The 14,070-nt window shown below is 35.5% G+C and overlaps 1 protein-coding gene across 2 annotated transcripts in view; it reads right to left on the reverse strand.

The window, feature by feature from the left end:
* Nucleotides 1-14,070, reverse strand: part of ERCC8 (ERCC excision repair 8, CSA ubiquitin ligase complex subunit) — a 62,941-nt gene that overhangs the window by 3,530 nt on the left and 45,341 nt on the right. Inside the window, exons 10-11 of one of the 2 annotated variants that reach the window (XM_047873947.1) lie at nt 12,657-12,854; nt 5,832-5,912 (exon numbers count right to left, since the gene is read on the reverse strand). In XM_047873947.1, the coding sequence (XP_047729903.1) occupies nt 5,832-5,912; nt 12,657-12,854 (279 nt within the window). Of the gene's footprint in view, nt 1-5,831; nt 5,913-10,761; nt 10,868-12,656; nt 12,855-14,070 lie in introns of those variants that run through there. The other variant, XM_047873956.1, reaches the window with a different exon arrangement.

Genomic DNA, 14,070 nt, shown 5'->3' on the forward strand with positions numbered 1-14,070 from the left:
TATCCACCTCAACCTCACCAGGTTGCCTGTTCTACTGACAGATCGTTGTAAATGTTATGGAGATAGAAAACCATGATTTAGAGTGGATCTAGTCCAGGTCCAAATAATGGGAAAGGAGAAGAAAACCAAACCTTACATCTACCCCATATACACCTTGATATATTCTAAATTTCTTATTGGTCATTACTGAAAATCCTCTACAGACAGAGTACAGGGCTGTCTATGTCAGCAAGTGATTTTATAGTCACCCCTGAAAAACAGGACTTTGAACTATGTAAGTCCACTTACATGCAGATTTTTTTGGATAAATACAGTACAGAATTGTTCTGTTTTTTTAGTTTATTTTGAGACAGTGCATGGGAGGGGCAGAGAAGGAGAGCAAGAGAGAGAGAGAGTTCCAAGCAGGCTCTGCACTGTCAGTGTGGAGCCCAATGTGGGATTCAAACTCATGAACCATGAGATCATGACCTGAGCTAAAATCAAGAGTCAGATGCTCAACTGACTAAGCCACCCAGGTGCCTCATACAGTACAATATTGTAAATGTATTTTCTCTTCCTTATGATTTTCTTAAAAGCATTTTATTTTCTCTAGCTTACTTTATTGTAAAAATACAGTTTATTATACATATACAAAATACATGTTAACTGACCGTTTTATGTTATGGGTAAGGCTTCCGATCAACAGTTGTCTATTAGTAGATAAGCTATGAAGGGCTCAAAAGTTACATAAGGATTTTTAATTGCATGGGGGTGTGTGTCAGTATCTGAATCCCCCTGATTGTTTAGGGTCAACTGTATATATCTACAAAGTGGTAAATAAAACATCTATGTACTGTGTGACTATCAAAATAAAGTAAGATTCTTTAAAAATTTTTTTTTAAATGTTTATTTCTTTTCGATAGAGAGAGATATAGTGTGAGCAGGGGAAGGGCAGATAGAGAAGGAGAGACACAAAATCCAAAGCAGGCTCCAGGTTCTGAGTTTATAGCACAGAACCCCACCCGGGGCTCGAACTCACGAACTGTGAGATCATGACCTAAGCTGAACTTGGATGCTTAACCAACTGAGCCACCCAGGCACCCCAAAATACAAAATCAATGTACAGAAATCAGTTGCATTTCTATATACCAATAATGAAATAACAGAGAAATCAAGAAATCGATCCCATTTACAATTGTACCAAGAACCATAAAATACCTAGGAATAAACCTAACCAAAGATGTAAAAGATATGTATGCTGAAAACTATGGAAAACTTATGAAAGAAACTGAATACACAAAGATATGGAAAAACATTCCATGATCATGGATTGGAAGAACAAATATTGTTAAAATGTCAATACTACACAAAGCAATCTACACATTCATTGCAATCCCAATCAAAATTGCACCGGCATTCTTCTCAAAGCTAGAACAAACAATTCTAAAATTTGTATGGAACCAGAGAAGACCCTGAATAGCCAAAGTAATGTTGAAAAAGAAAACCAAAATGGGAGGCATCACAATCCCAGACTTCAGCCTCTACTACAAAGCTGTAATCATCAAGACAGTATAGTATTGGCACAAAAACACATAGACCAATGGAACAGAATAGAGAACCCAGAATTGGACCCACAAGTGTACGGCCAACTAATCTTTGACAAAGCAGGAAAGAATATCCAATGGAAAAAAGACAGTCTCTTTAACAAATGGTGCTGGGAGAACTGGACAGCAACATGCAGAAGAGAAATTGGACCACTTTCTTACACCATGCACAAAAATAAACTCAAAATGGATAAAAGACCTAAATGTGAGACGAAACCACCAAAACCCTAGAGAAGAAAGCAGGCAACAACCTCTTTGACCTCAGCTGCAGCAATTTCTTGCTCGACACGTCTCCAAAAGCAAGGGAAATAAAAGCAAAAATGAACTATTGGGACCTCATCAAGACGAAAAGCTTCTGCACTGCAAAGGAAACAATTAACGAAACTAAAAGGCAACTGATGGAATGGGAGAAAATATTTGCAAATGACATATCAGATAAAGGGCTAGTATCCAAAATCTATAAAGAATTTACCAAACTCAACACCCAAAAAACAAATAATCCAGTGAAGAAATGGGCAGGAGACATGAATAGACACTTTTCCAAAGAAGACATCCAGATGGCAAACAGACATATGAAAAGATACTCAACATCACTCATCATCAGGGAAATTCAAATCAAAACCACATTGAGATACCACCTCACACTGGTCAGGGGGCGAAAATTAACAACTCAGGAAACAACAGATGTTGGCTAGGATGTGGAGAAAGGCTAACCCTCTTGCACTTTTGGTGTGAATGCAAACTGGTGCAGCTGCACTGGAAAAGAGTATGAAGGTTCCTCAAAAAATTAAAAATAGATCTACCCTATGACCTAGCAATAGCACTACCAGGAATTTATCCAAAGGACACAGGAGTGCTGATTCACAGGGGCAGATGTACCCCAGTGTTTATAGCAGCACTTTCAACAATAGCCAAATTATGGAAAGAGCCCAAATGTGCATCAACCGATGAATGGATAAAGAAGACATGGTTTATATATACAATGGAATACTACTTGGCAATGAGAAAGAATGAAATCCTGCCATTTGCGACAATGTGGATGGAACTAGAGGGTATTATGCTAAGTGAAATAAGTCAGTCAGAGAAAGAAATAGATCATATGTTTTCACTCATATGTGGAACTTGAGAAACTTAACAGAAGACCTTGGGGGAAGGGGAAAAAATAGTTACAGAGAGGAAGGAAGGTAAACCATAAGAGACTCTTAAATACAGAGAACAAACTGAGGGTTGATGGAGTGGGGGTAAGGAGAGGGGAAAATGTGTAATGAGCACTGAGGAGGGCATTTGTTGGGATGAGCACTGGATGTTGTATGGAAGTGATGAATTACGGGAATCTACCCCCAAAACCGAGAATACACTGTATGCACTGTACGTTAGCTAACTTGACAATAAATTATATTAAAAAAATAAATAAATAAGCAAACAAACAAACAAACTTAAAAAAATAAAGTATGATTCTTGATGAGAGGTCAGATTTAAACTATAATGTAGCCACCTTATAGGTCTCAGGCATGGAAAAATGGTTAGGAGTTATATAGGCTTGCCTTGACCATGACCAAGTTTCAGGAAGAGGACAAAAGGAAGGCAGAGTACTCAGAATATAAAAAAAACAATCTGCCACTTAAATAATACATTAATCTATGCTTAAGATCATAAAACCTGTTTCTATTACCCAATGCCCTCCAATTTCTTATGGTAGCTAAATTCCTCCTCTATTTTGGATATCAGAAGAAATACCTCTAATATGTTGGTTGATAGGGAAATAAATCTAATCTCAAGGGTGGATTTGAAAGGAAACTGAAGAACAATCTGCTTCATGATTCTGGTATTTGGTGATATCGTAAACCTGTCCCTGATCCATAATGGATGGCAAAACAGGGATTCAAACCCAGTTACCAATATTATTATTAGTTTACCTAAAACTGAAGACTAATTGAGTGTGTGTGTATGTATGTGTGTCTGTGTTCTGTTTTGAAGCATATTACTGCACATTTCTTGGAAACTGCAGCATCATTTATTTGATATCTGAGATACAAACACTTAAAAATATGAGTTAAATAGTAAATACACATGTGAGGAGTAGGGTTTGGTGAAGATGGACTTCTCCTGGGATCTGCATCATGATCACAGTCATGTGCTACCTACATTCACAGGAATCTTTTGAACTAAAGTTTTGTGAAAATAATCTTAGACATACCATTTTATGAAAATGATGTCTACCTTAAAGCATATAAACAGATTTTAAAAGACAAGGTTTTATTGCTCTAAAACTTAAATATAAGGCTAACTTGTTTTTCGGGAATCTCTATTTGCTTTCCTACTTCAGTTTAATTTCCCATATGCAAAAATCCTTCTAGATGAGGAGTTCAAACTATCACTACAACTACACAGTAAGAAATAAATAAGCCACCAGAGGCAAAGACTACCTTCATAAATTAAGCAATTTAGTTTTCTTCTAATATCCTTTCTCCATATGTAAGTCATAGGTTTAATTTATTTTTATTGTTTTCATTTGGTAAATGATTGTTATACTTCCTAACATAGGCTGTAGTGTTTTAACTTGCATTTAATGTACACAGTAATTCCCAAACAGCAGGACACAGCAATTAAATAATGCAAAATAAATGGCTAAACCAAAGTATTTGGCCATATAAGCTTGCTACAGAAGAGCATCCAGTCATTTAAAAGCAGCTGTACACTAAAACTAATCAAAGCCATAATAAACCAAATTAGACATGTGGTGAAATCTGACAATATCCATACAGCATTTGGCCAGGTGCTTGAAGATTCATCATTGTATTTTTCTTCTCTTTCATTTGGATTAGGGCCAAAAGAAAATAATTCACAGGCTTTCCACTGCAGTAACCAAAGCAGTTGCAAATTTAGGTATGAAATATATTTTTCAATAGCTGCTAAATGGCATCAACTACCCCCATAAAAACTCATTTCTATGTGATTTTGGAGAGTCATGTTTTCATAAAGGAACTAAATATATGAAAGATATTTTCAGAATTTTAAACTTGCTCTATCAATAACTTTCATCTCCATTTAGGATGCTTTGTTTTTATACTATGACTTGGTAAGATTAAGTCAAGGTGTTTCTAACTGAATTATTTATATTTTAATCTTTAAAACATTATATACATAAATGTTGGCTTTAGATATCTGACTTCTTATATCCTAAAACTTAAGATAAACAGGGATGATTAACAGTGCTTAGTAAAAGAATCTTTGGTGGGAAAGATATCACTTTTGGACAGCGTAATACAGAGTAAAAAAAATACAGAAGCTACTACCTAAGACCAGGGAGCATGTCCTATTCATCTTTGTTTACGTACTGCATTTTTAAAAAGTTAATTACTTTATTTAGAGAAAGAGAGAGCATGCACATGTGTATGCACACAAGTGGGGGAGGGGCTTATGTGACATAGGGGTTGAAGTGAACATAGAAAAATCCCAAGCAGATTCCACACCATCGGTGCAGAGCATGATGTGGGTCTTCAACTCATGAACTGTGAGATCATGACCTGAGCCAAGATCAAGAGTTGGAGGCTTAATCGACTGTGCCATCTAGGCATCCCTACCTACTACATTTTATTCCCATGATCATAGGTCATATTTATACCAATTTATACTACTAACAGACTGCTCTTAGGAGTGTAAATTGGTAAAATTTGAAAGTGTGAATAAAGAGGCTTAAAAATGTTGTATATGGTAACTCAAGACATAAAATCTACTTCTAGGAATTTATCCAAATAAGCAATCAGAAATATAAACAATTTATGAACAGATATTTACCTTGATTTGTTTATAATTATTAAAAGAAATGTATCCTAATATGTAAATATTTAAGTAAATTGTTATATATAGATGAAAGCATGCTATATTATTAAAAAAAATTTACAAAGAGTTATTAATGACATGGAAAAAAGACTCATTATTGAGTGAAGTAGAATGCCAAGTCCTATGTCCAAGTATATTAACTATGTTTAAAAAAAAAACACATATGCATAGGGGAAAAAAACAATGAAATAAATGAAAGTTCTAATAGTAATTCAATTTTAGAAATTTATGTCATTCTTTCAATATTTTTCTGGATTTTCCAAATGTGTTATAACAGGAAATTATTTTCACAGTCTGAAAACAGCAAGAAATACCTTAAAAGTCTCTCTCATATGAACTAAATTAATAAAACCACCTTCTTTATGATTTACAAGTCACTGTATAAGTTGTATAAATATGACTTACCTCATCATTATCAGGAACTGGTTCATATAAGGATGGAACCCAAGCAAGTATATTGCAGTCTCTGCTACCACTATAAAGTTCCTGTAACACAGAAAGGAAACGTGATTGTGGGTCAATTTAAAGCTGGTGCCAATCTGAAATGAACTACATCATTTAAATAATTAATTCTTACGTAAGACCATTTAGATTAATTGTATTTCTACTCCCCAAAGAAAGTGAGCTGATGCCCTTTGTTTGCTTACTTAAGATGCAGTAAAGCCGTGTTCTGTATTTTAAAATATTGTTAGGATATGTCAGAGCTTGCTAATGTGAAAATTTCACAAGAAGATTCAACAACCTAGTGGTTTTTATCAATCATAGTATTCATTTATTTCAAGTGTCAGAGTAGAAAGAGGAAAAAAAATGGAATTAAGAGTTTGTCCTTCTCTGCTAACAAATGAATTTTAATAAGGACATCAACAAAGAAACCATATGAGTTTCTAGCTAATAGGCCAGAAGTTCACAAAAAATATTATTTAGCTCATTATTTAGCTGCCTAACTGGCTACTGTTCAACAGAAGAGCTTTAAGAACCATATGCCATGCTTATTGAGAAGTTTCTTTTATAAGGGAAAGCTTGGGCTGATGCACAGTCTGTCAATGTCTTTATGAATATGCTGTTTACACACGCCTGAACAATGTTCATTCCCTTCCCCAAAAGAACTTAAAGAATGGGGCGCCTGGGTGGCTCAGTGGGTTAAGCATCCAACTTTGGCTCAGGTCATTACCTCATGGTTCATGAGTTTGAGCTCCATGTTGGGATCTGTGCTGACAGCTCAGAGCCTGGAGCCTGCTTCTGATTCTGTGTCTCCCTCTCTTTATGCCCCTCCCCTTCTCATGCTTTCTCTCACTCAAAAATAAATAAAAACATTAAAAAAAATTTAAGAATTTAAGGAATGTCATATTGCTAGTACTAAAAACATTCCTATGGGGCAGTGAAATAGATACTCTCATATAAAGATGGTATAAATTGGCATGATCTTTTTGGAGAAGGGAATCTCAATACATGTCAAAAGTTTTTGTATGCATTTCTAAATTTTTTTAAACATTTATTTATTTTTGAGAGTCAGAGAGAGACAGAGCATGAGGAGAAGAGGGAGACACAGAATCCAAAGCAGGCTCCAGCTCCGAGCTGTCAGCACAGAGCCCAACGCAGGGCTTGAACTCACAAACTGCGAGATCATGACCTGAGCCGAAGTCAGTCGCTTAACTGACTGAGCCACCCGGATTCCCCTGTATGTGTTTCTAAGAAGTCATGCCAAAGACATGCATGAAACTCAAGGATATTAGCAGTATTATATTTAAATAACAAAATATGGAAATAAATGTCCAAGAGTAGGGTAACGGTTTATATATAAATTTATGTTGCATTCATAAGATGGGATATTATATAACCATTACATTTGCTTTTATTTTTTTTAATTTACATCCAAATTAGTTAGCATATAGCGCAACAATGATTTTAGGAGTAGATTCCTTAACACCCCTTACCCATTTAGCCCATCCCCCTTCCCATACCCCCTCCAGTAACCCTCTGTTTGTTCTCCATATTTATGAGTCTCTTATGTTTTGTCCCTCTCCCTGTTTTTATATTATTTTTGTTTCCCTTCCCTTATGTTCATCTGTTTTGTCTCTTAAAGTCCTCATATGAGTGAAGTCATATGGTTTTTGTCTTTCTCTGACTAATTTCACTTAGCATAATACCCTCCAGTTCCATCCACGTAGTTGCAAATGGCAAGATTTCATTCTTTTTGATTGCTGAATAATACTCCATTGTGTGTGTATATATATAGATATATACACACACACACACACACCACATCTTCTTTATCCATTCATTCATCGATGGGCATTTGGGCCCTTTCCATACTTTGGCTATTGTTGATAGTGCTACTATAAACACTGGGTGCACGTGTCCCTTCGAAACAACACACCTGTATCCCGTGGATAAATACCTAGTAGTGCAATTGCTGGGTCGTAGGGTAGTTCTATTTTTAGTTTTTTGAGTAACCTCCATACTGTTTTCCAGAGTGGCTGCACCAGCTTGCATTCCCACCAACAATGCAAAAGAGATCCTCTTTCTCCACATTCACCAACATCTGTTGTTGCCTGAGTTGTTAATGTTAGCCATTCTGACAGGTGTCAGGTGGTATCTCATTGTGGTTTCCATTTGTATTTCCCTGATGATGAGTGATGTTGAGCATTTTTTCATGTGTCAGTTGGCCATCTGAATGTCTTCTTTGGAGAAGTGTCTATTCATGTCTTTTGCCCATTTCTTCACTGGATTCTTTGTTTTTTGGGTGTTGAATTTGATAAGTTCTTTACAGATTTTGGATACTAACCCTTTATCTGATACGTCATTTGCAAATATCTTCTCCCATTCTGTCGGTTGCCTTTTAGTTTTGCTGATTGTTTCCTTCAATGTGCAGAAGCTTTTTATTTTGATGAGGTCCCAGTAGTTCATTTTTGCTTTTGTTTCCCTTACCTCCGGAGACAAGAGGCAAGAAGTTGAGTAAGTTGAGTAAGAAGTTGCTGTGGCCAAGATCAAAGAGGCTTTTGCCTGTTTTCTCCTCGAGGATTTTGATGGCTTCCTGTCTTACATTGAGGTCTTTCATCCATTTTGAGTTTATTTTTGTGAATGGTGTAAGAAAGTGGTCCAGGTTCATTCTTCTGCATGTCACTGTCCAGTTTTCCCAGCATCATTTGCTGAAGAGACTGTCTTTATTACATTGGATATTCTTTCCTGCTTTGTCAAAGATTAGTTGGCTATAGGTTTCTGGGTCCATTTCTGGGTTCTCTATTCTGTTCTATTGATCTGAGTGTCTGTTCTTGTGCCAGTACCATACTGTCTTGATGATTACAGCTTTATAGTATAGCTTGAAGTCCGGGATTGTAATGCCTCCTGCTTTGGTTTTCTTTTTCAAGATTGCTTTGGCTATTCAAGGTCTTTTCTGGTTCCATACAAATTTTAGGATTGTTTGTTCTAGCTGTGTGAAGAATGCTGGTGTTATTTTGATAGGCATTGCACTGAATATGTAGATTGCTTTGGGTAGTATTGACATTTTAACAATATTTGTTCTTCCTCCATTACATTTGCTTTTTAAGAACATTTAACAACATGGGCAAATATTCAGTATCAACAGGCAAAAGGAGGATATAAACCAAAGAGTCATAGTGTGAGGGAAAAAACTAGATGGACCTTCCAACAGGTATGCTTTGATTTTTCATTGAAGTAACCCTGAAAAAATTTTAAAAAGGGAACGGTGGTGGAAGAAGTCCTATCCCAATTATGCAAACATTTCTAATAGTAAACTTTTTTCCTGCTCTGCTGGTGCAATTATTTTTTTTATTATTGTTCATCTCAAAAACTATTTGAAGCATGATACAATTAATATTTTTCTAAAAAAAGAGGAAAGTTTCTAGATAAAAGGAAAATAAGATAATAAAATTATTATAGGAAATATAAATGTAAAAATACTAAAGTAAATTAGATTTAGCTGTACATTATCAAACTTCCCAAAGGGAACAAAATTCTATAGACTGCATTGTTAAATCTAGAATATATAGTTACACTAATTGTGGATGATGCAAAGATATTTTCAAATGTTCAGTGCCCTTGATCAATTTAATTTTCTGAGAAGGCAAGATACACACACACACACACACACACACACACACACACACACTCACACACACACACACACACACACACACACATATCTCTAAGGTAACTTGGTCAGATAAGTTTACAAGGCAATATGTTGTTAAGTATTGCCACACTGGTACAAAGGAAATTCTGTAGATGTTCAAAGAAGAGAGCTTACAAGAGATAGCACTTAAATTAGAATGACTAATAAAGACTTCAATTAAATGGAAAAAATTTGAAATACTGAAGTTTTGGGGATAAGTGTAGGTATTCATTTGGGAAATTAGATTAAAAAAAAAAACTCAACATGTGAGACTAACTTGACAACCAGTCCTGTCAATCCTCAACAGTTGAGTATATATTTCCTTTGAATAAAGAGATTCTCCTATACAATTACAATGTATCCAGCAAAATATAAAAATTCACCATGTATTACTGCCAGCTAATTCTTAGACTCCTTTCAAGTTTCACCAATTGTCTGAATAAATGTCCTTTATAGCAGAAGGGTCCAGATTAAAATCACATGCTACACTTGGTTGTGATGTCTTCTAACTTTCCTTCAGTCTGGAATAGTTCTTCACTCTCCCCATTGGCTTTCCTGGCATTGACAAATTTGAAGATACACACCAGTTATTTTGTGGAATGTCCTTCAAATTTTCTTGTTTCCTCATGCTTAAATTCAGGTGATGCAGCTTTGTCAGTACTATCATAGAAGGAATATCATGTAACTGGGTTACTAATTTTGATTATTTAATTAAGGTAATATATGTCAGGCTTCTTCAAGATAAAAGTACACATTTTATCTTTGCAATTAATATTTTGCAGGGAGGTACTCTGGGACTATGGCAATATCCCACTCCTCATTAGACTTCCAATTTATTAGTTTACTTACTTATACCTGAATGGGTTCATGGATTCCTATTTTAGTCAGTGGGTAAAATCCGTTATTATCATTATCTATTTTGATGTTACATATATCTTGTTAGATTTTTATAGTTATGATCGAATTACTATAAATATCAATTTTGTCTTCAGATAGTAAATTCTGTATAATATTTAATTTGGAAAAGGGTTCTGATGCTAAATAGATGCAAAGTATTATCCTATTTTATTTTTGAGACTTATTTTCCTTTTCAAAAATCATAATAGATATAATGGGATAAGAGTTGGAAGCTTTCTGACATGGTGCAATGATTCAAATAGGAGTGCGCAACGCCTACAGAAATGGTATTAGGAGGCAACTTGCCTCAGGTTCCTGGGTGTCCCAGCTTGTCTCAGCTATCCCAGGAACTGGTGGGCATCAGTATCTTGGCACACTTCTAGTCCATTATAGGCACACCTGTTAGGAAGTTCTGATTTGGCGGAAAGCAATAATTTATAGTCAGGATACCCAGTTTAAAATCTTAGCTGTATCTCTATGTGGCTCTGCACAAGAACAGAGGTATAGTATTCTAAGAATTTCTTTGAATAGATAATCATGCTCTATGAATAATTACTTGCAGCTTGGGGCAAGTCATGTCACTTCTCTGGTGTTTTAGTCTTCTCTCAGAAGTAAAACTAAATTAGAGCAGCACTAATGACAAAAGCCAAAGTATGGAAAGAGTCCAAATTTCCATCAGCAAATGAATGGATAAAGAAGATGTGGTATATATATATATATATATATATATATATATATATACACACACACACACACACACAATGGAGTATTACTTGGAAATCAAAAAGAATGAAATCTCACCATTTGCAACAATGCGAATGGAACTAGAGGGTATTATGAAAAGTGAAATAAGTCAGAGAAAGACAAATATCATATGACTTCACTCATATGAGGAATTTAAGATATAAAACAGATGAACATTAGGGAAGGGAAGCAAAAAGAATATAAAAACAGGGAGGGAGACAAAACATAAGAGACTCTTAAATACAGAGAACAAACAGGGTTGCTGGAGGGGCTGTAGGTGGAGGGGATGGGCTAAATGGGTAAGGGACATTAAGGTAGACACTTGTTGGGATGAGCACTGGGTGTTATACATTGGGGATGAATCACTCGAATCTACTCCTAAAAACATTGCACTATATGCTAACTAACTTTGATGTAAATTAAAAATAAAAAAATAAAAAAGTAAAAATATTTAACTCTTACATCAGGATACTGACCAATCAGAAGAGATAATAGCCATAGAGTGAGAGCAGGGTCCTGAAGGTCCCTGTTAGTTGCTGGGCTGAGGTATAATCTAGGAGGCCTCAGGAGAGGTGGTGAAGCTAGAGGCCACCTAGGGGGCTTGGTGCAACAGCTCTTTAACAAACAGTAAGATATGTATTTGAATATTTTAATACTGGCTATTGGCATACTGATGTGTGCTGGCTGAAAAATAAGCACTGTGTCAGACACAAATTAAGTAATGAATAAACGATTAAGAGCTTTACCAGGTGATAAAATCCTTCCTAGCTCTAATAATCCATAATGTTCATTATATCAGTATTTAATTCTCATGAGCCTCAATTTCTTTACCTACAAAATAGGGAAAATACCAATATTCTTGCTCTATAAGAGACTCACTTAAAGGAACACAGGAGGAAATCTGCGCAAATATTCTCTGAAAAAAATAACCTGATTCCTTGGTAAAATGAAAGAAAAAGGTCAGGATGTTAAAACAAACATCCATAGGTTTTTAAGCATAGGTATTTAAGAAATTATGTAAATTGCATCAACTCAAAAGGAATCTGACTAGCCCCCGGCAGAAAATAAAATCTGAGACAGATTCACATATACATAAATCAAGATACAAAAACTATATTTTGCGATTAGACACGTAGTATTACAGCTTTTCCCAAAAGACTGCCTGTAAGACATTATTTTAATTTGCTAGAGATTTTCATCTGCCAAATAAATGGAGCCCATATGCAGAAGAAAAGACTTATTTCAGTCAAGTTGCACAATATTATATTGACTCATACAAATATCCCATACTATCTAAAAATTTATCCTATATTATCCTCTATTACATAAACCCTAGTTCAAATGTGGATTAAAAGTATAATTCCTCAGACTGAAATGACAATTTACTTTTTTATATACAACTAGCCTAGCAAGCTAGCTAACTGAACATTTTAAATTCCCTTAAGTAACATTCTTACCTGGAAATGAGACTGAAATACACAGCAGTCAACACTTTTATAATGTCCCTTAAGCATAGTTATCTGTTCTCCTGAGTAAATTGTATAAACAGCAATGGTGCTACCATATGGCACGAAAACAAATTCTGAACTGCAGCCATCGGAGACAGTGAATTTCAATGCTTTTCTACTGTCATTACAAACTTTTCCATAGTTTACCTGTAGGATGTAAAATCATAGCATTACTCATTTCTTAAATCTGAATTAAAAAGACAACAAAGACTAGAAGAAATATTTACTTAAAATATTATAACATACAACAGAAAGGGTTGTATTAAATCTAAAGAAAATGATCAATGTCCTAATAGAAACAAGGGCCAATGACATAAATGTACATTTCACATAAGAGGAAAATACAAATAGTAAAAAAAAATCCACAAAATCAAATGTTAAGCCAGAACAGAAATAAAATGCAAATTAAGGCAACCTTGAATAATCATTTTATGATTTAGCAAACATTTCCAGAAACTATGAACTAGCGGTGCCTGGGTGGCTGAGTTAGTTGAGCGTCCGACTTCGGCTCAGGTCATGATCTTGCAATCTGTGAGTTTCAGCCCCACTTTGGGCTCCGTGCTGACAGCTCAGAGCCTGGAGCCTGCTTCAGATTCTGTGTCTCCCTCTCTCTCTGCCCCTCCTCTGCTCATGCTCTGTCTGTCTCCCTCTCTCTCAAAAAATAAATATACATTAAAACAATTAAAAAAAAAAAAGAAACCACAAAATACTGCATACTGTTACAAGTGAGATAAACATGTTGGTGGCGCTGTAATTAGGCTATTTCTTCTAAAAGGCCAAACGATTTATTATGCAACAAAATACAAAATGTTTTTTATGGGGGGTGGGGTGGGGAATCACCTTTTTATTTTAAAACATTTTTTTAACGTTTTATTTATTTTTGAGAGAGAGAGAGAGAGAGAGAGCGAGCAGGGGAGGGGTAGAGAGAGAGAGAGCAGCAAAGGGGCAGAGAAAGAGTGAGACAGAGGATCCGAAACAGGCTCCGTGCAAATAGCAGAAGGCCCGATATGGGGCTTAAACCCAGAAACTGTGAGATCATGACTTGAACCGAAGTCTCACATTAATTGACTGAGCCACCCAGGTGCCCCTATTTCAAAACATTTTTAATTGTGGTAAAGTACATACAGCATAAAATTTGCCATCTTAACCATGTTTAAGTGTACAGTTAAGTGACATTACATTCACATTCTTGTGCAAGCATCATCATCAATCTCTAGAACTCTTTCATCTTGCAAAACTGAAATTCTGTACCCATTAAGCAAGAAAGATATTCTTACCCTTTGACCAAGAAACTACTCCTGGGAATTTATCTTAGGGAAATAATTAAACAGCAAAAACCTATACGCCCAGAGGAATTCAAGGC

This window comes from Prionailurus viverrinus, chromosome A1 (genome assembly GCF_022837055.1).
Source record: "Prionailurus viverrinus isolate Anna chromosome A1, UM_Priviv_1.0, whole genome shotgun sequence".
NCBI classification, from domain to species: Eukaryota; Metazoa; Chordata; class Mammalia; order Carnivora; family Felidae; genus Prionailurus; species Prionailurus viverrinus.